Here is a 27194-nt window from a genome sequence, read left to right as displayed (position 1 = left end):
AAAGGAAATAATCTGCTAATGAGACTGAGCTAGTAAATATACTTTATGCATCAGAGAATGCAATCAAATAGTAAAACATTAAAAATTAAATTATTTTTATTTATATGCAGTCTGAACAGCTTAAGCTTAATATTCCAAATTTAATTTGTTTGGTATACAATCTGAATTAAGTGTGAATTCATAAAAATAATAATAATAATATAAAAAACATTTTTCAATCACTCATCTATTTATGTGGCTTAAGCTGAAGTCCGAACAGCTGCACCTTAGAGGATTTATTTATACCCAAAAACAACAACAGCAAGAATAACAAAAATCATCTGAGACAACAGGATGGCAGTAACACAACAATATGAAATGACAGTGACAACAAGAAAAGAACCGGAAGCATTTGAAGGAGTAGTGAGAACGCACCAGGCTGGCCAGGACATTGTTTGGATTGCATAAACAAACTTCGGCACAGGCACACACGAAGTTTGGTAGAGCAATAACTAACTGATATGTGGGTGTTGTGCACCATTTTCCAGTGCTGGTAGAAAAGTTGCCCGGTTTGGGACACCCACACGAATGCATTGTAAATCATGTGAACTGGACTGGAATTCATAAAGTATTCATTAATTGGAAAAGCGCGCTTGCCTGGCTGTTTGCCTGTTTGGCTGACCAACAGGCGAGGCTTGTAGGTAAAAACCGAAGCATTTGTCATATTTGAAATTCAGTCTCGTTTCGGACGCTCGGGCAGCAGAACCTGTTTCATTTTCTACAATAGTACCAATCGCAGTCATAAATCAGGGTTACACGACGCGTTTAGGGCTATGGTAACGGACCTGCTTGAAAAAACCGGCGCTATGTAGTAAATAATTTCCCTGTGCGTGTTGTCGACGATAAATATTTACGTGTCTCCCAGAGATACCAAATACAAAATAAAAGAAAGAAAAAAAATTAAATAAAAATTAGCGGAAGCACATACAATAGCAAATAAAATCTGAAAACAAGTATTCGGCTTATGAGAAAATTTAACGAGTGAATGTATCCGAAACGCAAGTGGAAAGTTCCATTTGAATTGTGTTACCAACTAACTAAACTCCCTTACTCTATGCGTTAAGTGTGTGGAAGAGAGAGGTAGAGCAGCCAAACAGTATTGCGAAAATTCTGCTATACTGGCCACCGAATGGATAATGGGTATTTGCTTAGACACAGGTAAGCAACTCAGCTTTTGACCAACAGGCCACAATAACACAACCGGCTCAAAGCAACAGTCAAAGCAACCAGCTTGTAGCTCGAGTACATTATGGTTCTATAGTAATACAAATATTGTGTCTGCAATTGGCTTGCATATCGATTCCAGTCATACTTTAATGAGTGGCCAACATAAATAAATGATTTATATGAGGCATTTCGACTGACACGTGGTATCAATAGTAGTGTTAAAGCATATATTAAAAAAAAGAAATAAAAAGAAATTAAATAAACGTGTTTTTTCTCTTATTTATGTACTTAACATACTTATAAATTTAAAAAATAGAATAAGAAAATAAAAGGATTGTGAGTAGATTGCTTATCGATTCAAACTGATTTTTGAGCAATTTCTGTTGTAATATTTTATTAATAATGTGCACAACATGCTTTAAGTTAGTATTGAAAACATTGTTTACATACAAATTAAATACGCGTGTTCCGATTTCATTTCTCAAATCCAATTCTCCTACGAAGTGCTCTGAAAGTTATAAAGATTTCGACTTTGCTTTAAGCTAAAATTTATATACTTTGCTGAATATCTAATTCTGTTTTTAAAATCGAATTTAAAATTCTATTCTTAGGTTGTTATACACGAAATTGCATTGCAAGGGTTAACAAATCATAGAAAATCAATTGTATTTCATTATTTTGACATATTTGAAATTTGAAATGTATTCCTAGGTCAAGTGACAATTTAAGAGATTTTATATATTTATTTAATTGAATTTGCTATTCCCCTAAAAGTGTGCAATGAAAATAATAAAAACTCGTTAGTCGAAATAATTGCAAAATTGCTGTAAATACAATTCAAACAAAATTATGAGTCACAAGCGGCAATCTGGCTTGTTACACACTCGTTTGGAGAGCATTTAGGTACAAAACGATTTGACAAAATAATTCTAATTCGATTGGACCTTGCACAAACACTGTAATTTCCGGGGCGCTTGAGCCAAGCGCGGCCTCGCTTATTGGCCCTTGGACATGTTCGTTGACCATCAAACGGGCAACAAACGCATATGAAAAAATCTGGAAAAGTCGAACAAAGATTAAGTCCGTGTGGGTGTGGGCTGAAAAGGGACAGCAACAATAACAAAACAACATGTCAATTAAATAAAACTGCAGGAAAATCAATAAAAGTGTCACAGGTACGCAGAAGAGTGGAGAGTAGAGGAGAGCGAGTTGGGTCTGAGAACCACCGCTAATCGCATGTGGCAGCCACTGGAAATACGCGAAATTGTCGGCATGGCTGCCGAAGAGTAGGCAACGCTTTTGCGCAGCTGATTTTCCATGAATGAACATATAACTCCGTTTGTATTGGTGACGCAATGCGCGCAACACCCCAATTAAATAGTTGTAAAACATATTTTAATGATGTGTTTGGGGTTTGTTGTTCAGTTAATTTCCTACCACAAGCAAATTGCTTCCGCTCGCTGCACTGGTAATGTGCTAATGCCATTTGACACGTAAGGGGGCGGGTCTCTAACTTGCCAGCACATCCGGTTTCCGGTTCTGAATAATGCGCTGCTCTCAACTGTTGCTTTGTAGCGCTTTAGACTTAAGGAATTGAGATTGGCTGGCTGTAAATTCTGTAAATATGTATTTTTAGATGCCAGCGCGGCACAAGATACCGGCGAACCAGGCAACGATTGGAATCATACACGGAATCAAAATGGCCCAAATGCAACCGCTGGCAGCGTTATGGCACTGAACGGGAATGGAAGACTTGGCTCGGCCAATATCGGCGCTATCGATATGCAAAACGCTGGAAAAATCAAATTCGATCCGCCCAAGGTGCCAGTGATATTTGTTTTAGGCGGCCCAGGTAGTGGCAAGGTCACCCATTGCGATACCTTCATGCAGGAGCGACGAGGCGTCACGCACATCAATATGATGGATCTGCTGCAGCAATATGCAATGGGGAATGGTAAGTTTTCAGTTAACGAATCTGGTACGATCAGCTTACCAAATATATATTACCCACTGCAATGATTTACCTATTTAGTTGTAAAATAAAGCTACAAAACAAACTTAAAACTACACTCAGAAGAAAATCGTCTTCAACTTTAGATTATCCTCATAGTTTTGTCTCCAAGGGTAACTCCACTCATTATTCAGAACTTATATTTCTTAAAGAGAATATTGTATTTTTCTAAAAATCTGGGTTTTGCATCTCTTAATTATACACAGAACTTTTATTAAAGGCTAGTATGATTTCGTTATTGTACTTCTTAAAAAAAAAACACATTTCTAATTTGAAGAACTTTTCTTTAGCTTAGTAAAACCCTTTTTCTTTCAGTAGAGTTTTAATTTTAGTGCTGAGTGTAGTAATTCGCCTTGTCTTTCTTTAATCAGTTGAACACATAATTTCTGTATTTGCCCCAATCTTATTGGATTTATTTTGAATAACATCGAACATTTGCTTCAACATTGCAGATATGCAAGACTTTTCGCAACTATCGTCGAAAACAGTCACCGAGGTGTTGATGTTGGAAATGAAAATGGCTCCAGCTGCCAAAGCATACCTTATATCAGGATATCCACGATCCATGCGCGACGTTGTCGAGTATTCGGAGAAGGTAATTAATAATTTCACACAATTACTTTTAGAAATAACAACAGACATGCACATTCATATTATTTATGATGAAACAATTTGTGAGTCTCATTTATTTGCCTTCTTATTTGTCCAGCAAATTGCTGTTGAACCATTCTCACTAATTAGCTGTCAAATGGGTCAGCATTTATTTATTTAAGCCTAATTCCTATGCATTTCCAGTCGAGTACATAAGAATGATCTATACTTATGCACACACATGTGTTTGTATGTCTATGTGCTAATTGACTGAAGTGGCCTCTAGGGGCACATTGGGGCTTATATAATGCAGGAGGAGAGCTTTGCTACTGCTTAGTGTCAGTAAAAAAAGGACAGATATAGTTGAAAAACCTGCACGCTGTTACCAAATATATAGATATATATTATGTATATATATTTAAGTATAGTGGTATTAGTTGCTAATCTGCTTCTATTTCGGTACACTAATTGTTTTAATAGCTAGCAATTAAATGTAGCGTTGGGTGGCTGCCATAATATGGTATTATTTTAAACTTGAATCGATTTATTCTAAGGATTATTGTATTTTTAATTTTATTAGTAAAAATGGTTTCTAGGTTCGCTAAGTGATATAGAAGTGCGATTTGCTGCTGAATTTCTTAATAGCTTGCAGTTAAATGTCCCTTTTGAATGTTACTTTAAAAGTTTTTGTATTTTTGTTTAGCCGAAATCGATTTTGTCCAAAATGTAGTATATTCATTTTATCAATGAACTAGCTATCTTAGACATCACCTTTGCAGACATCAAAAACTAATAACAAAAATCAATCCGATTTTTCTTATGTCTGATAGTTAAAATCATAATAACACTTGCAATTAGCCAGTTGGTTGGATATCTTGTTATGAATGTTATTCATTGAAGAACTAATTGTTGTTTACCGAAATTTCAGGTTCATAATGTCATAACTTGTATTTATTGAGTTTTAACAAATTATTTTGGTATAGTTGATATAGTTTAGCTCAGCTTCGCACTTTTGCAGTGATGCGCAGCATTTTGTTGTCGGAGCAGTTGCTCGCCTGTTATACAAATAGTTAGACAACTGCCGGTTTTAGTCCGGAGCGGACAATGGCTAGCAAATAAGCGTGAAGTGAAGTCAAGTGCATCAGCTGCTTAAATATTTGACATTTAACTTAAAACAAATAATGTTGCAACAATGTTATGCACTGCTGTCCGCTATTCGATATAAAAGCCACTCAAATTGCAGAGCCAAAGGCATCTGAGCAACTCAGCTAACACGATGCAGTCGATCAAGGGAGTAATACTGTTGCTCACACTGTGCTTGTGTGCAAGTGGCATTCGGAGCAGGTCAACCTCCAACATATTTGACAGGGTATGGGAAGATTTGGGTGATAAAGGCAACACTATCCTCGATGGCCTAAGGATTGCAGGAAATGACGGCGCCACAAGAGGAAGCGAATTGCTCAAAAATTTGCACGACATCAAGGGCGATTTTTGGGATGATTTAACCCAATTGGGGCAGGATTTGTCCCATGCCATTTCGAAGGGCGTAGTTACTGGACTCGCTGAGTTGGCGCAAGTCTTATCGGATAATATTTCAGCCCTTCAGGCTAAAGTGAATGCAGAACGGAACACCATGAAGAGAAAGGTCCTCAGAACTGGGCTAAAAACACTTGTGAAACTCGTCTCAGTGACTAATGAACTGCAATCCGTATTTGCCGATTTAAACGAGAAGCTGGCTGACAAGGTTAACAGCCAACTAAATGAATTTCTTGCAGATTTGCTGAAATGGAGTGAGGAGCAACTGAAACGTGTGGAGGAAGGAACGAATGGAGTTGGTCTCCCGGAAGCGAGCGATTTAATTGAAGCCCTAATCAAACAATTCACGGAGAGTTTAGTGAATGCAATCGATGAGCTTGAGTTCAAAAAGAGCCTGATTGAACAGGTGTTAAACGATAAAATCGATGAATATACCGGTTATGTCAAGGATCTAATTGAAGCCATGAACAATTCCGATAAATCAGACAACAATCAGTGCTCAAATCGTATTGAGGAAATGGTGGAGAATTTACGCGATGCTCAAGAAGAACTACAGCGATTGATTGAGAAGGGCAAAGACCTGCTCAACGATGGTATATTTGGATCTGATACGTTTAACGCCGTCTTGAGTAAGTTGATCAGCGATGCTCTCCAAATCGAAGAAGCCCTGAAGAAAATCATTGGTAAATCGGAACCACCGACAAATGGGGAAAATGAAGGAGATGAAGCAGATGAAGGAGATGAAGCAGATGAAGGAGATGAAGCAGATGAAGCAGATGAAGGAAATGAAGCAGATGAAGGAGATGAAGCAGATGAAGGAGATGAAGCAGATGAAGGAGAAGAAGATGAGGGAGGATGTTAGTCATTCATCAGTCCCGGTGGGCGACGGCATTAGTTTCATGATATTATTATGATAACATAATAACTATCTTGGTAAATAAAAAAAATTTCTCATACAAGAAATCATCTATCAACTGATTGTTTATTTGTGAGCCAAATGAAATATTGATTAGATCCGGCCGATTCTTACTTATTTACTGCCGCAACAAAAAGCGCAGAAGTTACAAGTTTCAGTATTTTATAATTGGTACTCTAGCCTAAATAAATTGTTAGAAGGTAAAGTCAGCATTATATTTAGTCATATTTTATTATAGATATTAAATGCATCGACAGTCAGTCGCAATGTGCACAAGGCAATATTCAGCTGTCTAATAATTGTTTGTTTATTACAGTTCTAGCAACTGTCTAAATGTTTAATGAATACAAATATTGCCTGATGCATTTATCGTTATTATTAAATAATTAAAACTTCTCACGTACTGTACTTGTACTTGAGTAAACAAACGTCAACTTTTATGCATCATCTATTGGTTCTTGCCCCATAATTCTACACGAAAACTTATATACGCTACCTTTTAATGTCATCTATAAAATACATGTGCCATAATTTCATTTAAAAATCGACCTGAATTTTACAACATTGGGACAAGCTTAACTCACATTAATATTTAGAATTTTTTATTTTAATATTTATTTTATCTTTTTAAAATCAGGGAATTCTTTGCTTAATTCAAAGGTCAATTTAAAAAAAAATAGCTCTAACTTTTAGGTTGAAACATTATTATTTTAAAGGAGGTTTTCTAAAAAGAAAGGATTGTATTTCTACATTTTAGTTGTCCTTTCTATTATGAATGTCTTTTTTGTATATCTAAAGATTATTTCTACAGAAAAAAATAAAAACTTTCTAGTATTGAGCGTGACTTTATATAAGATTGCATTTAAGCAGACAGAATTACGAACAGACTGACTTGGCTATACCGACAGAAATTGATACTTTTGATATTAAATCAAATATTTCACTTATTAAACTTTTTTTAAACTTGTTCATATTTTCCAGATACAAGTCGTTAATGGTGTTATCTTAATATCCTGGCGTCAATCGGTGCTACAGAAACAAATTGATTATGGCGCTAAATTAGGTCATGTTGTTCTCTCCTTAGCCAAAATGGAATTAGAAAATTTCTTCAAAAATGTGATGCCGGTCGCCGATTATTTTGATCAAAGTGACATGCTATTGGCCGTAAGTAAATTCAAAACTTTATTTATATGCGCACATTTCCAGCAAGAAATCAAAAAAAATATAAAAGAAGAACAGTATAAGTTAAAGAATAATTTTTCTTGATATGATGATACAAGAAATGATGTGAAAATGTTCGTGGAAATGCGCATTTATAAATAAAAATGTTTAAAATGTTTTTCCAATTTTATTAATTTTTGACTTCATATTGCAGGTAAATGGTGAGCGTGCTCCCACAGAGGTGTATAAAGACTTTCGCACCGCTGTGCTAGACATATTGAGCACGCTCGAGAATCAAGAGGCCATTCTGAATGGAGTAACAGGTATGGGCAGAGGGATACTTGATATACCCGGCAGTATAGTTAGCGTTGACACCGCACCTAGTCAAGCCCAAGCGCCTCAAATTACAGACCAAGTCGCCGCATCTGCGGCAAGTGGGCCCAATTTCACAAGCGCTGTGATATCTAATGTGGCCGCCAACGCAGCTGCCACAGCTGCAGGAGTACTGAGAACCGGTGGCACAAGTGCAGATGATGACAGCGGTGTGGTTGTCACACAACAGCCAAAGTTCACCAATGCCAGCCACAGCATGGACGCCAACGACGAACCTGAGCAGAGTATTCCGCCCATCATTTGGGTGATTGGCGGACCGGGCAGTAACAAGGCCACCCTCTGCTTGAAGGCGGTTGGTCTCAATCCCGGCTGGTCGCACATCAGGTGAGCATTAACTGAACCCGATTGATCCTCGTTGCTAAACTGTTGTTTATGCAGCGTTGGGCGTCTGCTTCGCAATATTACGGACATGGCGCCACGTGCGAATACCGAGAGCTATGCCGTCAAGGAAGCTCTTGCTGCCGGTGAGATGGCACCAGAAAAGTCGCTGAATCAACTGCTGGATAGCAATATTCGTCAGCTGCGCGACAAAACTGGCATCATCATCGATGGCTATCCACGTAATTTACAGCAGGTCAAATACTTTGAAAACAAGGTATGAAAATGAACAGAAATAATGAATAGGAATATATAAACTTATATAACTGCTAATGAGTGGCATTGCCCCTGACTTAGCTTGGGTTACGTCAGACAATTGTTGGCTAATATAGCCAGAATTGGCTCGTTCTACTATCGTGTTCCGTACTCCGTTTTCCTGACTCTGGCTGGAAACAGCAAGATTAGAAGAAATAGTGAAATTAGATAGGTCGACTTGAAAGTGGCTTTCCATCTGTTAATCTCTAACTGGCAAGTGACGAGGAGTAGCAAAATAAGTGTCCTGGAGATTTTTCTTATTACTCCAGCAACTTTCGCAACTAAGATTGCCCAGCTGCTGTTTTGGGAGGGATGAGAAGCACTCCGCATGCCACCAAGCCCACTTGAGCCAAGTTCGGCTTATACCGCATGGACTGCAACCCCTTCTGCTCTTACTTGTGTCACTCCACATCAGTAAAACTAATGCAGCTCTTTGTGTTAGTTCATGTAGAATACGATTTTATTTTTGGTTCATAGCTTATACTTAAAGCGCTTAAAATTTCTTATGGCTTAATCCAGTTAAGTTCCAATTACATTTTTCTCACTTTTCTCACTGTAGTACAAACAACGTCCGCCCACCATTCTACTGGACTGCTCGAAATTGCAGCTGGGTCGCGGACGCATCGACGATACGGTCTCCTCGTTTCGACGTCGCCTGGAGATATTCCGTGAGCAGACGCTGCCGATGCTGAAGACCATGGATAGCAGCAATCGATTGCAGATTGTAAGTGTGCGGCTCATGCACAGCCAATTGTTAGCTAATTGGGAATTTACACTGATTCAAGGTCGATGGCGATACGGACAGTCCCTCCGTGCAGCGTGAGTTCGAGCGTTTGATACGCAACCACATTCAACAGCTGACGAATAAGGTGGAGAGTGAGGAGGTCAGTGAGGCGCTGATGCGCAACGAGCAAACCGATGCCATACTCCACGACCTGGAGACGAATGTGCCGGGTGCGGTGCCCACGATCAGTCATCATGTGAGCATGATGAATGGACACCTCAAGAGCCGTGGCAGCGCTCAGGTTATTGCTAAAAGACCCACCCAGATAATGAATGGCCATGCAGGAGCACGACCCGGTACAGGTCCTGTTGCTCCGCTCGCTCAGCATGTCGATTTTCGGCATATGCTCGAGGAGGCCGAACGCTATCCGGTGGACTCGTACATGTAGAATCGTCTACCCGAAGGTGTCTGCACGCAGAATTAATTAAAAAAAGAAAAGGGAAAACAGAAACAAACTGATTTGTAGTAGTTTAAGTTCGATTGTTAATGTTGATTCGTTGGTATTTAAATTTGATAGCTTTAAGGCCACTTAGTTGGTGAATTTTGATAAAGTAGTATTTAACAAAACAAAAATGGCTCATTAGAATTTAGGCCAATTTTCTTTGAATTCAAATCTAGATAAGATTAGTAAGAAACATTTAAGTAAAGGCTTCAATACAATTGAGGGTAGTATTAGGAATTAGCAACAAGCAGAATGCAGAAACCAATTTAGCTCTAAGTTTGGAAATACACTTTAATAAAAATCTAAAAGAAAACAATTAAATAAATTCAAGTAAGTTACCAATTGAGTATATACATTTTTAAACTTTCCATATTAATTGACGTATAATTATGCATCTAAATATCTTTTAAATTGTTCTTTGATTAATTTTAAAATTGTTTGAAATAAGTTTAGTTTTTAGGGCAATGGATTATTGAAAGTTTTCACCCAGATAACATTCAATTTTTATTGATAGACAATAATAATATTATTGGAAGTTTAAAATGCATGCAGGGTAGTTAGTTTCATATTCTTCCAGTCCACCATAAATGCATTTAATGTCCCTTTGGGATAGCAGAAACAGAATTTCTTCGCAATCTTATTGTTTACACACTGTGAACTATTCTTATAGCTATTCAGGCGACTTATGTCCGGCACAAACAAATTCTCAATGGTCTTCAAATCGCGATTGAAGCGCAATGTTGTCTGGAATTTACCCCCGGCGGGATGGGTGCGGAAACGCAATCGATAAGTGCCAATGTTGCCATAAATTGTCTCCTTGCCATTCTCCTCGAAGAGCACCTTCTTCTCGGCATTTTCCATATCCTGAAGTAAAATGCGTTGACAAAATTTATTGAAACCATTTAGAACCATCCAGCGATTGATGTGATAAACAATTTGTTTGCCCAGCAAATATATATCCCCATCCAGGGCTTGATTAATAAACTCGTTGCACGTGCACCAATGCTCCCCAATGCATGCATCTTGGCAGCTGCGCTCCACGGGCAGAGGATGGAGCAACGACTGGCTACCGGGACATGTGGCCATAAGAGGCAGTTGCTCTGGCGTTGAGGCATTCAGTCGCAGAATATGCCTCAGCGTATTGTGCAAATCATAATTGGAACTTAGACGATTGCGATTTAGTTGCAAGGCCTCAGCATATTTTGGATACGTGTCGCGGAACCAGGGCGGTAGGTAAACATGCAGCATGGGCAAACGCTCCTCTAAGAAACTGTCGGACAGTTCTGAAAGATCACCAAACCGCGCTCCATGATCGCTCATAAGTATTACAATTGATCTCTCGAACAATCTGTGTCTCTCCATTAGACGCAAATACTCCACGAATTTTGCATCCAAGCTCGACGCACCAAAGTAATAGTCGTGTGTGAAGGTGCAACTCCAAAATAGGGCAAATGTCGGCTGATCGAGTTCCTCCACGAATCGAGCTGTAAACTGCGCACAAAAGTCATAAACATAGGCCAAGCTCAGCCGGCGTCCAATGCAGTAATCATAACCGAATCTTTTATAGGTGCGTAGGACGCGACTTATTCCCAACAGCAGGGGACGAAGATAATAATTGACTGGCTTATGCTTGAATCCGGGCAAATCCATTACAAATATTCCCTCGCCCAATATATCCTCTCCCAAGGCTGTGGTATAGCCAGCTCGAGCGTAATCAGTCCAAATCCAAGGCAGTTTATCCAAGCAGCCATACGAGTGAATTTCACAAATATTTTCCAATTGACTGGCCATGTGGCCAGTGAGGATGGGAAGTAGATTGGGCACAGTGTTGTCCGCCACCTTATTATATCCCTCCATTTCAAACCAGCCGGATTTTCTTACAAAATTCAGCGTCTTGGGCATTGTCCGCTGGAAATTCATGCGCGACATGCTGTCCAGTCCGAGGATTATAACGCTGGGTTGACGGTGGAGTGGATCGCTTTCTATTCGGGATTCCTTATTATATACTTGCACCAGGGAAAATGCATCCTGTTGCACAATCGCTGAAATATTGTGTGCATCATGGCATTCCACAATAATTCCGCTCAAATTCTGTGGCAGCGTGCACTTGCCTCGAAAGTATATTGGAGAATGTATGCTAAGAAATTAGGACACGAAAATGGTTTAAGAATGTGTAAAGCTTTAGAGGATTGCTGGCAAATAGTCGACTTACTCGCTGTGACGATCAGGGTCCTCATTGGTGCCTCGTGTTACTGCACGATAATTGCATTTAAATTGGCTCACGTGAGGCTTCAGTTTGGACAAGATCTTCTCATTAACGTAGAGCTTGTAGTGCTTTGTGTGCTGGTCGTAGTTCAGATAAAAGGTGTCGGACTCATTGGTGCAGACCTTCAGCTTTGCTGGATGATAGATTTCCAATGCCTCACGAGAGAAGGGATCGGCGTAGGGCATCTTGCATTTCGTACTATTCACAAAATACCGCGATGGCTTATCCCCAGAGCTGAATTTATTACCGGTGGTTTCATACTCCACATTTGATATTAAATCGGCAACTATTTGGTTATCTGCTATTTCCATCTCAGCCGAATCAATTTCGGCAAATCGATCCACAATTTTGAGACTGTGAGAGTCTTTGCGCACAAGATCACGAATCCGCGCCTTTCTGAAATGGAAACTTGGCTTCAACCATGTCAAAGTCGTCTTTATTGATACAGGTGCAACATGCTCCAAGCCTTTCTTTGGCTGATTACCATTGTGACTTAACCAAATGAATGTCAACAAAAACCCAAAGAATACAAATATATATTTGCGTATCAGTATCATCGTCCTACGTCGAGGCATGTTCGTTTGCTCAGCTGTGTTAATTTTTGAAAGCACTACTAAATCAGAAAGTATTTTTTCTTATTTATCTGACAATTGTTTGAAATATTACTAGCCGCTCCCCTAAAGTCATCTCGACTAGAACTATTTGTCCAGAACATCCCGTCTCTTTAACAAAACGTCCAACTGGTGCAGGAGGCCACAATCATAGACTTACCGAAAACTTTGAAAACCCAGAAAGTTCATCTGAGACATTGAGTCAATGCCCAGCCAATGACACGACATGACATTCCACTATAAGACGTTCTACTATAATAACATTCTACTATAATGACGTTCCACCTTGCAAATGACGACCCACGATCCAATCCTGACCAAAATAGTGTCCTTCCCTCAGTCCTAAAAATAAAATGGTTAAGTTATAATGATAAAATTTAAATGATATTCAGATCTGAACAGATACGAGAATCATTCGATTCACGTCTTATTCCATAATATACGCAGCCATAGTCTGAACTATTTGAAATAATACACAGAACTCATTGCTTGGGACATCCTTACTTGTCAAACTGAGCATCGAGGATTTCACATTGGGTATGCCCGAAAAATATACAGTAGATTGGGAGCTTTCCTCCACAATATTTATTTTATGATCAACATATAAGTTTTGATCTGGATCTATTTTTTATTATTAGTTTTAATGGTTGGAGGCCTACTCCAAGATATTGCGAAATATTTGACTGCATTAAATCAAGTTGAGATAAATAATAAATAGTAGGCTTCTATTGAAGTGTGGCTTAAACTTTTAATCTACAAAAATGTTTCGTTGCTTGATTTGTAGAAATGAAAAACTAGTTCTTATCCCCCTTTTGATATTAATCATTTTTATATATTTAAACCATAAAACGAAGGTTCAGATTGAGAAAAATGCAACACCTACTCAAAATTGTTCAAGTACACTCGATGTGGAAAACACGAGGAGTATCATGGCAAATAAAACCTCCACACCGATCAAGGATTTCTCCGTGTTTGCACAGAACTGCAAAATACCCCGTGTTGATTCATTTTCTGCAGAAGTGATGAGAATTTTTAAGCCTCCCAAATACAAGCAATGTGCCGATCAGCCTGCCTTGGTCACAGTTCAATATAATCAGCAGAAGAAGAAATATATTGTATTCTTCAATCAGTCTCTGCCCACAAATCTATTACAAAACATTTCTGACTATGGCTGTGTCTATTACGACATAGTTCGATTAAGGAATAACTCTCTTACCTGGTGTGTATTGAACTTACGTAAGTTAATCAGGATTGACAGAAAATTGAATAATTTTCCAAATATCTCATATAATTTAGGAATAGAAAACCGGTTAATTTTCAGCAGGCTTGGATCGTGCCTCGTCACATTGAAGGTATTGTTGTGGAATGCCATGAACTGTGCAACAAATCGAGAGTCATTCAACGAGATGCATTTTCCTTTGTCCAGTATCCAGCAGGTCGGAGTGAGAAGAGCGATGAGGAACGCAGTCGAACTCATCCTAGTGTTATAATGCTGGGCATTGACTCAATGTCTCAGATGAACTTTCAGAGGACAATGCCACTCACAGCACAATTTGTGCGCCAGCTGGGATGGTTTGAGATGCTTGGTTACAACAAAAATAGCGAGAGCACTTTCTCCAATCTCTTTATTCTTTTGACGGGCTCAACATGGCAGCAAACTTGTGGTCACAAGACACCAGGTTGTCTAGATGCAATCACTTATCTATGGAATCACTTTCACAATGCCGGCTATTTGACTGCTTATGCCGAGGACACTTCCACCTTTGGTTTCAGTCGACAGCCAGTGGATTACTATCTACATCCAATTGTAGATGTTATAGAGCAGGTCATGGGTAGTGTCATAAGCTCTGCTGTCGACTACTGTACGGGCAGCAGGCAACTTTTTCGTTATGTATTTGACTATGGCCTTCAACTGGTGCAGCGTTTTGTTAAAGATACGACAAAGCCAATTTTTGGGTTGTTCTGGACAAGTAGTTTTAGTCATGATGACTTTAGGGGAGCGGCGAATGTGGATAAGGAATTTGTGAATTACCTCGAGCAATATAAGCAGCTTGGCTTATTCGAAAGAGCAGTTGTCATTCTATTCAGCGATGAAGGACAACGCCAAGGACCTCTAATGAAGTTGAAATCAAGTTTCATGGAGGAGCGATTACCCATGCTGCACATCTACTTGCCACCGTGGTATCGACAGCAGCATCCAGAAGTCGTACAAGCGCTTGAAGTGAATCGTCGTCGCCTGAGCTCCACCATAGACCTGCATTTGACCATTAAGCACTTTCTGCTGCAAGTGCATCCTCGCATGTCCTTTGAGTCGAAGTGCTGGCACTGCCGGTCGTTGCTTCAAACGCTGCCCGACAACCGCAGCTGCCTAGAAGCAAATATCCCGAAACACCTGTGCACCTGTGAGCCACATACCCAAGTACCAAAAAGCGATATAATGCAGAACTTGGCCAAGTTAGTTGTCTACCGCATTAACAAATATCTCGATAGGAATTCTTATGAGCGGCACTGCTATCACTTAGAGTTCGCTAAATTGTTGAGAGCCGAACGTAGGCAGCATTTTGATGATGATGGCCATGAGGTGTCGCCGTCTGACGGAGTTTACTCATATCTGCTGATGTTCACTACCAATCCAAAGGGACTGTTTCGGTCCACTGTTTTGTCCAACGAGGAAGCCAATGTTGTAAAAGTACGCAAGGAATTCGTAGAGCGCCTTAATTCCCATTTAAATGAGTCGCACTGTATTGAAAGCTTCCCAGACAAGAAGTTTTGCATTTGTAAACCAGAAACATAAGTCACATTGCCTGTTTCTTAAACATAACAATTGTCGCATTGAGGATTTCTATGTCTACCGACCTTAAGATACGTTTCTCCAGGGTATTGCATATTCTTCTCGATAAGGCTAAACATTCTAATATGATGTGCTTTGAGAATTCATCCTTATTGTTACAAAGTCGGGAATGTTTTCAACGGACTAAACCCATATAAAAAAACTCTAGGACTTATTGGCAAGTTATTCAACGATTTTGTGTGCTACTTGCTGTATTTTCTAGCTTCCCAAAAGATTAGTTGAGTTAATTTTGTACATAGTAAATTTATTGTAATTTTATTAAATTAGAAACATGGCTAAGGTTGGAGGCTATCAAAACATATACAATATAATTTAGCAATTTTATCATTAATACACATCGAATCCTCTTTATAGGAATTTGTGCGACTTATGCTCTCCACATTGACCTCCAAAGCCTCGGTAATGTTGTTAAAGATGACTGTGGCCTCAAAATCGGCACCATTCTGTTGCACTTTAAACTTGGTGCGATAGACTGCCACATCCACTTGAGGCAGATCCTCTTCCCAGCTAACATCCACACCAGTTCTAATTTCCGTATTGTGTATGTAGTGTAAACTCAAATTGCTGCACAATTGGCTTAGGTTCTTCTGCACAAAATAATCGTTCATACGCTCGATAACAAGGGGTGCAATGCGATGACTCCAGTAGAGCTTAGTAATACGCCGGTACGGGTTGCAGGTGCACCAGTGATCAGCGATGCCCGCCTCGGGGCAGGTGCGGCTCTCGGCGATTGGATGGAACAGGGATTGGCAGGTGGGGCAATCGTAGGATTTGGGCAAGGCTGGTCCATCTGGTGTGCCGCCAATTTCAATTATGTGCTTCAGCGTATTATGCAGATCAAAGTTGGAGCACAGGCGATGCTGATTCTGGGCCAGGGCTGCAGCATAATGCGGATATTGTTTGCGAAACCAGGGTGGCAAATAAATAAACATCATGGGCAGTCGCTCCTCCAAATAGCCCTCAGACAAACTTAATAAGCTACCAAAGCGTACACCATGATCGGCAAAAAATATCATAATGGTATGCTCCAGGGAGCCATCTTTTTCGTAGGCCCTCAAATCACCGAGGACCTTATTCTGCATAGCCGAGGCCATAAAAATGTCATCGTGACTGAAGTGATTCGACCAGAACATTCCCCAAATGGGTCGCTCCTTCACATAGCGCTGCATAAACTGCCTGCAATAATCGTAGATATAACTATTGGCCAAGCGGCGACCATAGCAATAAGTCATATGGCAATCAGGTAAATTATAATTATCCGCCTCGCACTCAAGAGCGCGCAGAAACGGACGAAAATAATAATCGGTGGGTTTCTTTGTGAAGCCCGGCTTCAGGTAACTAAACGTATTCGAGGCACTCTCATCTTCCGCATAGGCAGTCAAGTAGCTGGCGTTCCGAAAGTACTTCCAAATCATGGGTATCTCATCGAGACAACCCTCATTATCCGTATCACAGACATGCTCCTTGGCCTTCTCCGGCGAATATCCACTCAGTATGGCGAGTATATTGGGAAACGAATTATCTCCCACCTGTGAGTCAAACAATTAAGGGCCAAGTCAGTTGAGAAACTTATAAATACAACCTTATTGTAGCCACGCATTTCATACCAGCCGGGTCCGGTAAGATACTTGTACACCGAGGGCATTGTGCGACGCACATTTATTCTGGACAGTGTATCGATGCCGTACATTAAAACACTAGGCTTACGCGGCTGGGGTGTGTTTGACCGATTCGGTTTACTTGTCTTTCCACTGGGTTGATATTGAATGAACATATAGGCATCTTTTTGCAACGTTACAGGTGGTATTTCAGCGGTTTCGCACTGCAGCAGCAGGCCCTCAACATGCAGCGGCACCACATAGTTTTGTGAGAAATATATACTCGGATTGAGCCTAAACGATTGCAAGGAATTTATTACATTATATGCTGGAAAATCAACTGAATTGTCAAAAGGAAGAGACCTTAAAATGTTTTCGAACTGTAGGTCTGAAAGGTCAAATATAGCTGAGTACTGACTGATTCTGTTCTGTTCCTTTGATCAGTTCTGTTGATGTCAAACTAACTAACTATACGTAATATTTTCGCAAATATATGAGCTCCATTTGGATTTTAAAAAAACTGTATCTTTTTCAATCAAGTTAGTTTAGGATCACATCCATACAAAATTACATGTCATAGGTTTCCGTTTCTTTTCCAAGCTGGATCTCACGATAGAAACAATTATATTCCTGGTCACTGGAGTTGAGCAGCTTTTGAGCCACTTGTTCGTTGATATGGAGCACATAACGCTTCAGACTGGCATCGTAGAGTGCTGAGACTAGATCACTTTCATTTGAGCAGGGTATAAAGGTGCGCGGCGAGTAGATCTCCATGACCTCCGGCGAGAAGGGATCTATATAGGGTATCCTGCACTTTGAGGTATGCACAAAATACTTTGACATTTCAACATTTAGTGCAGTCATGTTCACTCCTGGTGTTGACACAGCATTTTCTAATTCTCGACGCATTGCGGTTTCGGACTCGGGCATATACAGTCTGAATATAACCACAAGAACCAAACAGACCGTACAATATTTAAACAAGTGCCCGGTGGCAAGACGAGCACTCATAACGTGGTTTAAACGCGATCACTAACTGAACTCGACTAACGACAACCAATTGCCAAACCAAAGTACGAAACAAAATAATAAATATTAAAATAAGTTTTTACTTGCAATGCCTAATTTTAGGGTTTGTACTTAGTCGTACATGAATAACATCTCTTCTTAATTGTTATGTCATTTACCGTAATATGCACATATGTAATAGGAATACTTTTAAAAAATATACTTTTAACGCCGTTATCTGTCTTCTACTGAATAGTTGGCCGCTTGTAAAAAGCTAATTAAAGTTATGAGTATTGAACTAGTTTTGTCTAATTACTGAGTACCATAAGTGGCTCCATTGTATATTGTCTTGTCAATGCTGTGCTGAGGCAACAGTAGATTTCCATTGTTTATGCCATGAACCCATAAAAAATGGTTAAAAAGTAAAAGTATTCTTCATCAGGATCAACAGCTGATTCGATCTAGTCATGTGCCACTGTTTGGCAGCCAGTCCTTCAGTCTGTCTGTATGAATTAAAGGATTTCCGAGAGAGATAAGAGCTAGAGATAGATAGAGATTTGAGATAGAAAGCCACAATTTAAAAATCATTTATAATTGATATATAATATGCACTTTGCCGGAGTATAAGTATGATGCCATCGGTATCTTAGTATGAGAATAAATTTATAATCTGTTGACATCAACTACAAAATATCTAAATATCAACTCTTCCACCAAAAGCTGCTGTCGCATTATAAATTAATTAAATGTACACAAGATTTATAAACTACGAGATAAGAACAAGATATGGCTATATAAATTTTGCATTTATGTCACCAAAACAAATATTGGACGTATGCCGCAAACTGACGCTATTCTCATACTGATGTGAATATTATGTCGAAAATGTGTTGCCAGCTACAAAATACCTATTAATATTTTGATCTCATTTAATATATCTTAATTTATATGTTTTTGTTTTGAATAAAACTTTAAAAAATTGTGTTTCAAAACGATGTACAAAGAAATCGTGAGACGAGAATAAATCAAATAAAAAACATATTACAAATAAATGAGTAATTCTTTAAGCAAAACATATCATTAAACTATGAACAACTCACATTGACCAAAATCCATTTAAAAACTACTTGTACTCCAAAATATTTATCTAAATTACAAATAATTGAGAGGAAATCAATAAAATGTAATTAATTATGTATAAATTGTGTGTGTCCTGCTGCATAAGCTACAACCATATCCATAATAGACTAAGCTTTGTTGTCTGTTTAATATTACACATATTAAATGTTTACGGGTAACGTTTGTGTCTAGGGCTCGTCCAATGCCACATACATACCCACAATACAAATAAATAGGTGTTGGCTTGTTCTTGACACTGCTCGCCGGAAATTGGTATTAAATTTCAAATTACCACAATGGATGCAGCAACACTACAATGTGTTCTAATGGGATGATAATTGACTTTGACTTCTTATCAATAACTATATGCGAGTGTTGTGTTCTTAGTGCACATTTTATATATTTGCCTACAAAGTTGTCATATTAATAAACGACAATTTATCAGCATTTTGAAGCGCGCTTGCCGATTGCCTGGCTGCGAGTTTGTAAGCCATCGCAGCGCAGACAAACAGACAGGCACCTGATATAGCTCTCGGTTTCTAGACGATAACTCATTCTATTTGGATTGGGCTATAGTGTCAACATTGGAAAATCACACAGATTACGAGTAGAAAGTCATTCTGCTCATTTTGAGATTCTGGCGTTAGTTTGCAGCGAAATTTCACGAGAGTCGGTTCGTTGATGCTTATCAAGCTGCTGGATTTTATTAAAGTTTTGCATAGATCGAGTCCTCATACAATATGGCTCCTAAATCCTTTATGAAACGTAGCACTAACATAAGTGCTGGTCAATTACATTATTATCACACGGATTTTTACTACTCAATGCCGGACTTAAAGAGTAAGTCTTAAAAAGTGTTAAAAAAAAATCATACCTCACTTTATCTTAACAAATTCCTTGATAATGAAATCAATTCATTTTGTGATATCTATTATTAGCACTGTTAAATTATTTTCAAGTGATATTAATATAAATTTATCTGTCTGGCAAAGTGTCGTTTTGGTTTTCTGAAATCGAGCAAAATTAGTCGAATCTCGCTAAATTTAAAATATTCATAAGTTATAATCAAATATAGCCTTTTAAATAGTCCTAAGTCCTTTCGGCATTTTTTTAAATTGTGTTCTACATCAGAGTAAAAATGTACTTCATTTGCAGTGTAAGAATAAAATACTTAATCTTATTTTGGACTCCCATTTTTAATAACTTTGAAAAGTCAGCATAAGTATATACGTTATTTTATTCTGGTTTCCAGTGTCTAAGTGTCTATAATCTAGGAAAATTCGAAAGGTAAATCATAAAATTTGTATTTACTTAGTGGGCGTAATTGTTGCATAAATATTAATCTAAAATTGTAATGTAATTCCTAAGATTTCTGGGAAACTCAAGTAAAGTTCAAGTTCAAGTTTTACATTTTCAGATTTTCTATCGGGGAAGAATACTTTTTATAGGGAAAATCTGTTCTTAAAATTGTTTATACATTTTCATCAATTGTATTGTGTACACGGTAAAGTGTAGTCAAGTTTCAAACCAATGGCAGCACCGCAGCCAACTTCATGTCAAAACAAATGAGTTGATTCTGAGAGTTGTTTTGATTTTTCCGAGCGAAACCAACACAAGCGCGTTAAAGAGAGACAGCACAGCACAGCTGGTGAGAGACAGAGAGAGAGAGAGAGAGCGTCTGTTCACAATGGCGCTTTGTTAGTCTCATAGTTTTTTTTTTGTTATGTTTTGCGATGAAGGAAAAAATTTCCATTGCAACAGAAATGAGTAGCGAGTTTGGTTGTCAGTCAGTCGTCAGTTGTTTGTTGGAGGCAAGCGTGCGTCGCGACGGTTGGCAAAGATTTCGTAAAGTTTTTTGATAGAATTTTATATTAAATTTAACCGAAAAAACATATAGATCTGAAAGTGCTTATAGCCAAAAGAAAAACCCATTGCTCACAAGAAGCGAGCAAGGCACGAATAATAACAAAAATAAATTTGAAATCCAGAGAGAGCTGCACAAAGAGAACAAAACAGAGAGTGTGACGCCAAAAAAAAAAAACAAGCACAGAGACAACAGTTGTTGATAAAAATGTGTGTCAAAATGTTATAAGCAAAACAACGAAGAGGAAGAGGAAAATACAAATAATGCTCATCTTATAATCAGCCAAGTGATAATGACGAAAGCACAGCACGTGTAGATAAAAATGATAATTGTTTTCTTTCGCCGCCCATTCTCATTTCCCCAAGCAAAGAAATGACAAAGAAAAAACACACAGATAATGCCAATAAACAAAACAAACTGCATTAAAAAAATATACAAAGAGATTTTAACTCATTACGTCGCTGGCAACGCTGCTGCCGACTTTGTCGCCAAGCCAAACCGTAAATAAGCTAAAAGCTAAAAGTAAAATAATAAACATGTAAGTTTATAAAATGCAGCACGAACAGAAACATGGGAATTAGATATAAAGAACAACATACACATATACACCACACATACATATATTTAAATACAAATACTTACATAATGAACCTATGTACTTTAGTACGCATACCAAAGTGCATACTTAAGTAGGCGTAATATGTATATTTTATGAGAGGCGCAGCTCGACCATGAATAAGCTCGACTGTAAGACAGTTTCTCAAGGTAGTTCAAGTTTATGGTAGCAGCATAGACATAGGAAGAATACGGCTATTGGTACTTGAAGTAAGCCAAATCAAAATCAAATCTATAAACATAAAACAAAAGTTTATTTTCTACTGGATTGTAATTAAAGATCTTAAACTTAAGGAATCTGGTTTATTTACTTATTTATTGTTGGTTGACTTTTATTTTTTTAAATTAAAATATATTCTCGCTCCAGTCTCATTCGATAGAACTTCAGCACACACTTTTTACATCTAAGATACAGAAATATGGGGCCCATATATGTTACTATAAACATAATCAAATCTATATGTTAATTCGACTCTTTTGCGTTCTGCAAAACAAGTTTTGGGCCGATAATAATTTTGTATATTCGCCACAACAGCCTACACTCAATAGTTTCAATGTCAACTTGTCGAATTTAACCAATCCGTAATTCTGGTGGAAAATTAAAAATGTACAAACACTGGTATCTGAAAAGCTGTCGTGACCAAATCGAAAACCAATATATTCTATTTGTAGTCAAGGAAATATGCGACCTCTGACATTAGATGAGGCCATACTATGCAGAGGAGGTCTAAAGACGTGGCTAACACCAGCCAAGGGCAAAAAATTTCCATTTCAATCTTATCAACTTTACAGCAATATGACTTAAACTAACAACTATTTTTAGCTTTTTATATAGAAAAGTGATTATGACTCAATAAGCAACGTTATCAGTTATCAACTACTTCAAGTAGACGATACCAAAGAGTCTACAACAAGTCTAGCGTCTTGTGTAATCTTTCATGCAGTCAAATTGTCATTTATTAAAGTGATCCATTAAATGTGATTTTAAATAAAAACAAATTGGTATGGCTATAGAAATAAGTGTATTTAATTATAGAAGATACATCAAAATATCATTAATAAATAATCAAAAGGAATGTAATCTTTAAGGAGATTGATCTTTAATTACTTTTAATTAAAGCAGACAAAATTGTTTCTTCAATTCTTTACTCAGCTCTTTGTTCAACTTTTGTTTTATTTTTAACAACACTTTTTTTTTGTTTGATAAGCTTAAGTAAATTTTGATAGTCCACCTGTTGCGTCAACAAAATGTTTTATTTTTTGGCTAGTAGAGCAATTGGAAGCGATTACACATAATATCACGCATAACGCAAAACACTGGATAGAAACGTGATGAGAACGCGATCATGAATACATATTTTCGTGTGTATAATTTAACGTTAATTGTCGTTATTATTGTTGTTTTTTTATATTCTTTTCAGCAGTTGTGTTTGTTGATAACGTAAAGTGTTAATAACAAGCAAGCAGCAGTAAAGTGATAAGCGGCAGACTAATATCAACATGACATTTTCATGTACTACATTGGAAAATAGCCCTTATCATCATTAGCATCAAAAAAAAAAAATATTCTGCATACTGATTACCGATTACATATAGTAGCCGTCACATTGATTACTATTATTTATTCATTTAATATAACAAAGATAATAATGTTATAAGATCAAGAACTTTAACAGAAGCATTTAACATTTTTAACATTTAAATACAAATCATGAAGCTTAAAGTAATGCTAGCTTAAGTTTATATACTGTTGCCACAAAGTATGCAAAGAAAAATGCTGTCAACTTAAATGTATAAATTGAGCTTAGAACATTTTTATCAACTACTTCGTTTAATTTTTCAGTGCAGACAGAATATATATAAATTGCTGCTTATATTATCATTCTTATTATTATTATTGTTTACTCCACTCTATCAATGCAATGGAAGATTTATGTCTTAAATAACAAACATAATAAAAACCATAATAATAGCGCTGTCATTAATGATAGCAGAGATGATAATTAAAATAACAGCATTTATTACAGAATATATTAAGGAACATTAAATGAAAAGATCTCTAAATGAAATCAATCAGTTACGATTTCTGAATATAAATAATATAAAATGAAAATAAATAATAATTATTAATTGTAATAACACGATAATAAATGATTTTAATAACATTAACAACAATCATAAAATTTAATATTATTGCAATTCATTTTTTAAAAGTTTTCTGAATTATATCAATCAATGTGAGACGTCTGAATAAAGCGGCCAATATTAAATGCTAATCAAATAGAGTCTAGCACTTAGTGCACGTTTTGTTGTTCCAAATGAATCTTGTAAATAGCTTGGGTATATATTTGAACAGAATTTGCCGTGGTTGTTGGCTGGTTGATAGGCCAACAAACACATCTATACAACCCAACCCCCAGAATCCCTTCTCACTTATACACTCCCATCGCTTCGTCGTCGTGCGATAGTAAATAATGAAAAACTGTCGTCGGAGGCAGCGGTCTAATTTGATAATCGCAGCATTAAGTCAGTACTCGAAGTGCCCGTTTAACAGCAACACACATCGCGCAGTGCCAAACAGAAAATAAATGAAAATAATTTAAGGATTTCATACGAAAATCACACTGCATCAAAATGCAAAAAACTACGGAATATCATTTTGAAGGTGGTATGAGGAGAGCAATGAATATTGAAATATTTAAGAATATGATTATTTCAACAGATTTTTTGCATTAATTGAATTTATTTATTTCACTTTTAAGACATTTTTGATTCGAATCTTTTGCTAGATTTTATCATATGAATAATAAAAAGATATTTTGAGTGGCTACAATTTCTTAAGTAAATACTAGTTCTGCAAACTGTCTGCTTATCATAAACCTTATCTTTTATCTATTTGTCTCGTTTCAGAGAACCGCAAAATGCACGGCGTAAAACGTGTGCTGGTATTTTGCATTATGATTGTGATACTGCCAGCGATGCTGATCATAATGCCGCTCTATATGCGCAAGACGATCTTTGCAGATGTCGTCTATCCGGTGGCTGAATCGGATATCATTGAGATAAGGGACGGCATCTCCTCCATATTCTGTTCAAAGCACACGCTGCGCATGAGCAGCAATTTCAATGCGTTCCAGTTGCGCAACAAGCCAGAAATATCCACAAATCGCAAGCACATAAGGCTCAAGAATCGATGACGCTGCCCGATGATACCCTCGAATACTGGGGCTTCTTTCTGCTGAACGGTGCACGAGTGTCTCTCAAGTTCTGCTCCCGTTACAATGGCTCTCGCATACTGGTCATCAAAGGCAAGCGGGAGCTGAAGCTCTGCGGCCTAACGGATCACAATAAGAACAAGCAGGGCGCCAACTATGCGCAGGGTCATGAACAGGTCAAGGTATTCTTCGAGGATGTTGTGGAAATAACCGAGGAGAAGCTGCCGGCCGATGGCCTGCTGGAGCATGAGAATCATGGCGGTGAGGATCTCAATGAGGACAATGCGCCAACTAATTCGAGCACAACACCTGCGCCGCCCAAAGGCTTGCGGAAGAAACTGAAAAAGGGCACTCCGCACCAGGCAATGGAATTGAATGAGAGTGAGAGCAAACCGGCTGCAGCAGTGCATCGACACCGGCGACACATTGAGCCGTTGCAGGCGGAGCAGAGGCGGCGCCAATTGTACGAACAGCTGTACAAGCGCAAGGAGCGAAAGAAGCGTGAGAATGTCTATGACCGGAAGATCAGTCACGGCGGCAATGCGGTCAACTTTACGGAAACGGACGAATCGAATTCCATATCGAGCTTTGAGACTGGCCTCTTCGATTGCTTCAATGGTGCCATTTTGCTGGCGGAGGGCTTTCCACCGAAACCGGCATGCAACAATGCCCATTTCCTGGAGAAGGGCAAACATGACACGGTGAAGCATAATATCACCGAGGATGGCTACTACTACTATATCTTCTACAGTGACAACGATCTGGTGCGCAACGACATCCATGCCATATTCGACATATATAAGCCGACGTTTCAGTATTCCAATCTGAGTGAATCTCGCGGCTGTCTGAACAGCACCGATTGCAGCTTCAACATTGGCTTCCTGTCGGATGAAATAGTCGTCGTGGAGGTGCCGACACGTGATGGCATCGAGCATGAGGATGATGATATCACCAATCTAATCTCGACCTGCCATCCGCGTAGCGAGATCTATGCCCTGTTCCCCATAACGGTGCTGGTGCTCATATTGTGCTGCTCATTCCTCTGAGGGATTTCATCACTATTTTGGACTCTAGGAATCTTGTGATATTCTTCTATTGAGATAACTGAGTGATAGACGTGAGCATGATATTTATGCCAATGGCAGGCCCAAACTATTTAATTATATTTTAAGGTTGTATGTCCCAAACCTTATCATTATCATATATCAAAATATGTACTACAACAGTCTGAACCAAACAAATCAACTTAATGTTCATAAATGAAATGAAATATATATTTGGATTTGTACGGAAATCATTTAGTCTACGAATCAATCAACAAATTATTTATAATATATATATAAATATGTATAAAGCATTTTGTACAAATAAAAATAATATTATTTTAGATTTAAAACAAATTACATTTTTAGTGGAATATTTTACAACATGCCCTTTAAGGAGTAACCGCCTCATTGAGTTATTTTATTATTTAACGTAAGTCAAATATAAAGTACATTATTGTAAATTACTGCTAATGCCTAAAACAATATTCCATAAGTTTCCATATCTCTTCAAAAGCTTAGATCACTCGACTCAACAACTTATTTGCCAAAGGAAAACTATTTTGCTCAGCTGTTTATTTTACGATTTGAGCTCAATTCACACGCAATTATTTTTTGTATGCAGCGTGACTTTTTTTGATTTTTAGCTTGCGAACCATGCAAAGAGACTTCTGCAAATACATACCACAACATGTGCAAATGTATTAGTAAACATATTTGTATATTTGATATAATATGCAAATTAAGTAGAAAATAACTAAACAAAAATTTTGTTAAGTGTGTAATTTAGACACGTGTAATAGAAAGGTAGTAAATAAAAAGTGCCTTATAATATTTAAGGATTAATTGATAAAATACTGTCTTTATGTGTATAAGATAAAGTAAATAAATAAAGAAGAATTAATTAACAACATTTTTGAACAATTTGCTATTAAAATTTATGTAAAATCTAGACGACCAGCTGATGTGCAAAAGCTGCTGGCTACAGCACTGCGGTTGCAAACTTGGCTACATACACCTATTAGAAATTAGATGGTTCATTGTCCATTGCGAAATATCCAACTGATTTCTTATCAGTGCACGTTTCTCGCGTTTAATCTTAATGGGCATTTGATTAAAAACGTTATTGTTGGCGCACATTGGTATTATTCTATTTTTGAAACTGGAGGGCAGTACAGCGAAAGCCCAAAAAATGAACTTGCCAGATAGTTTGGTGTTTTATTAATTAAAATATTAAATATTATTAAGCATTTCTTTTGGCCAACACAATAAAATATTTAAAAGATCTAGTATTTGTAGCCACAAAACAAACCATCCCTTCAAATGGTCTA

At 37.8% G+C, this 27194-nt stretch overlaps 5 protein-coding genes across 5 annotated transcripts; 3 read left to right on the top strand and 2 right to left on the bottom strand.

Moving 5' to 3' along the window:
• The first annotated feature begins 769 nt into the window (after positions 1-769).
• On the top strand, positions 770-9955 carry LOC6570082 (adenylate kinase isoenzyme 5). The gene is made up of 8 exons (XM_032741847.2): positions 770-1197; positions 2843-3160; positions 3670-3812; positions 7242-7424; positions 7636-8138; positions 8193-8409; positions 9007-9171; positions 9233-9955. The coding sequence occupies exons 1-8, from the start codon at positions 1176-1178 to the stop codon at positions 9617-9619; spliced, it is 1938 nt and encodes a 645-aa protein (XP_032597738.1). The 5' UTR covers positions 770-1175; the 3' UTR covers positions 9620-9955.
• Positions 9956-10107: 152 nt separating this feature from the next.
• On the bottom strand, positions 10108-12507 carry LOC6570083. The gene is made up of 2 exons (XM_032741870.2): positions 11886-12507; positions 10108-11810 (listed from the first exon to the last, which is right to left on the bottom strand). Exons 1-2 carry the CDS (start codon positions 12494-12496, stop codon positions 10211-10213), a joined length of 2211 nt encoding a protein of 736 aa, XP_032597761.2. The 5' UTR covers positions 12497-12507; the 3' UTR covers positions 10108-10210.
• An 864-nt stretch (positions 12508-13371) lies between these two features.
• Positions 13372-15656, top strand: LOC6570084. Its single transcript, XM_001996296.3, has 2 exons — positions 13372-13769; positions 13847-15656. The coding sequence occupies exons 1-2, from the start codon at positions 13480-13482 to the stop codon at positions 15342-15344; spliced, it is 1788 nt and encodes a 595-aa protein (XP_001996332.1). The 5' UTR covers positions 13372-13479; the 3' UTR covers positions 15345-15656.
• On the bottom strand, positions 15630-18047 carry LOC6570085. Its single transcript, XM_001996297.2, has 3 exons — positions 17571-18047; positions 16984-17293; positions 15630-16930 (listed from the first exon to the last, which is right to left on the bottom strand). Exons 1-3 carry the CDS (start codon positions 18008-18010, stop codon positions 15677-15679), a joined length of 2004 nt encoding a protein of 667 aa, XP_001996333.2. The 5' UTR covers positions 18011-18047; the 3' UTR covers positions 15630-15676.
• A 1829-nt stretch (positions 18048-19876) lies between these two features.
• On the top strand, positions 19877-26155 carry LOC6570086. Its single transcript, XM_032741896.2, is given in 3 exon segments — positions 19877-19966; positions 24516-24791; positions 24794-26155. Coding segments are annotated over 3 exon segments (1431 nt in total). The 5' UTR covers positions 19877-19884; the 3' UTR covers positions 25867-26155.
• Positions 26156-27194: the final 1039 nt, after the last annotated feature.

This window comes from Drosophila grimshawi, unplaced genomic scaffold, assembly GCF_018153295.1.
Source record: "Drosophila grimshawi isolate 15287-2541.00 unplaced genomic scaffold, ASM1815329v1 contig_1377, whole genome shotgun sequence".
Classification (NCBI taxonomy): domain Eukaryota; kingdom Metazoa; phylum Arthropoda; class Insecta; order Diptera; family Drosophilidae; genus Drosophila; species Drosophila grimshawi.
Note: the sequence above shows the minus strand (reverse complement) of the source record. Positions and strands in the feature narration are given on the sequence as shown.

Excerpts from the sequence above, each read along its gene's own strand:
- LOC6570082 (XM_032741847.2), top strand. The coding sequence starts at position 1,176 with ATGGGTATTTGCTTAGACACAG. Across the intron at positions 3,813-7,241 it reads TTGTCGAGTATTCGGAGAAG|ATACAAGTCGTTAATGGTGT; the intron begins GTAATTAATAAT and ends CATATTTTCCAG. Across the intron at positions 7,425-7,635 it reads AAAGTGACATGCTATTGGCC|GTAAATGGTGAGCGTGCTCC; the intron begins GTAAGTAAATTC and ends TTCATATTGCAG.
- LOC6570083 (XM_032741870.2), bottom strand. The coding sequence starts at position 12,496 with ATGATACTGATACGCAAATATATATTTGTATTCTTTGGGTTTTTGTTG. Across the intron at positions 11,811-11,885 it reads GACCCTGATCGTCACAGCGA|CATACATTCTCCAATATACT; the intron begins GTAAGTCGACTA and ends CTAATTTCTTAG.
- LOC6570084 (XM_001996296.3), top strand. The coding sequence starts at position 13,480 with ATGGCAAATAAAACCTCCACACCGATCAAGGATTTCTCCGTGTTTGCA. Across the intron at positions 13,770-13,846 it reads AGGAATAACTCTCTTACCTG|GAATAGAAAACCGGTTAATT; the intron begins GTGTGTATTGAA and ends CATATAATTTAG.
- LOC6570085 (XM_001996297.2), bottom strand. The coding sequence starts at position 18,010 with ATGAGTGCTCGTCTTGCCACCGGGCACTTGTTTAAATATTGTACGGTC. Across the intron at positions 17,294-17,570 it reads GAAACGGAAACCTATGACAT|GCTCAATCCGAGTATATATT; the intron begins GTAATTTTGTAT and ends GCAATCGTTTAG. Across the intron at positions 16,931-16,983 it reads AAATGCGTGGCTACAATAAG|GTGGGAGATAATTCGTTTCC; the intron begins GTTGTATTTATA and ends TTTGACTCACAG.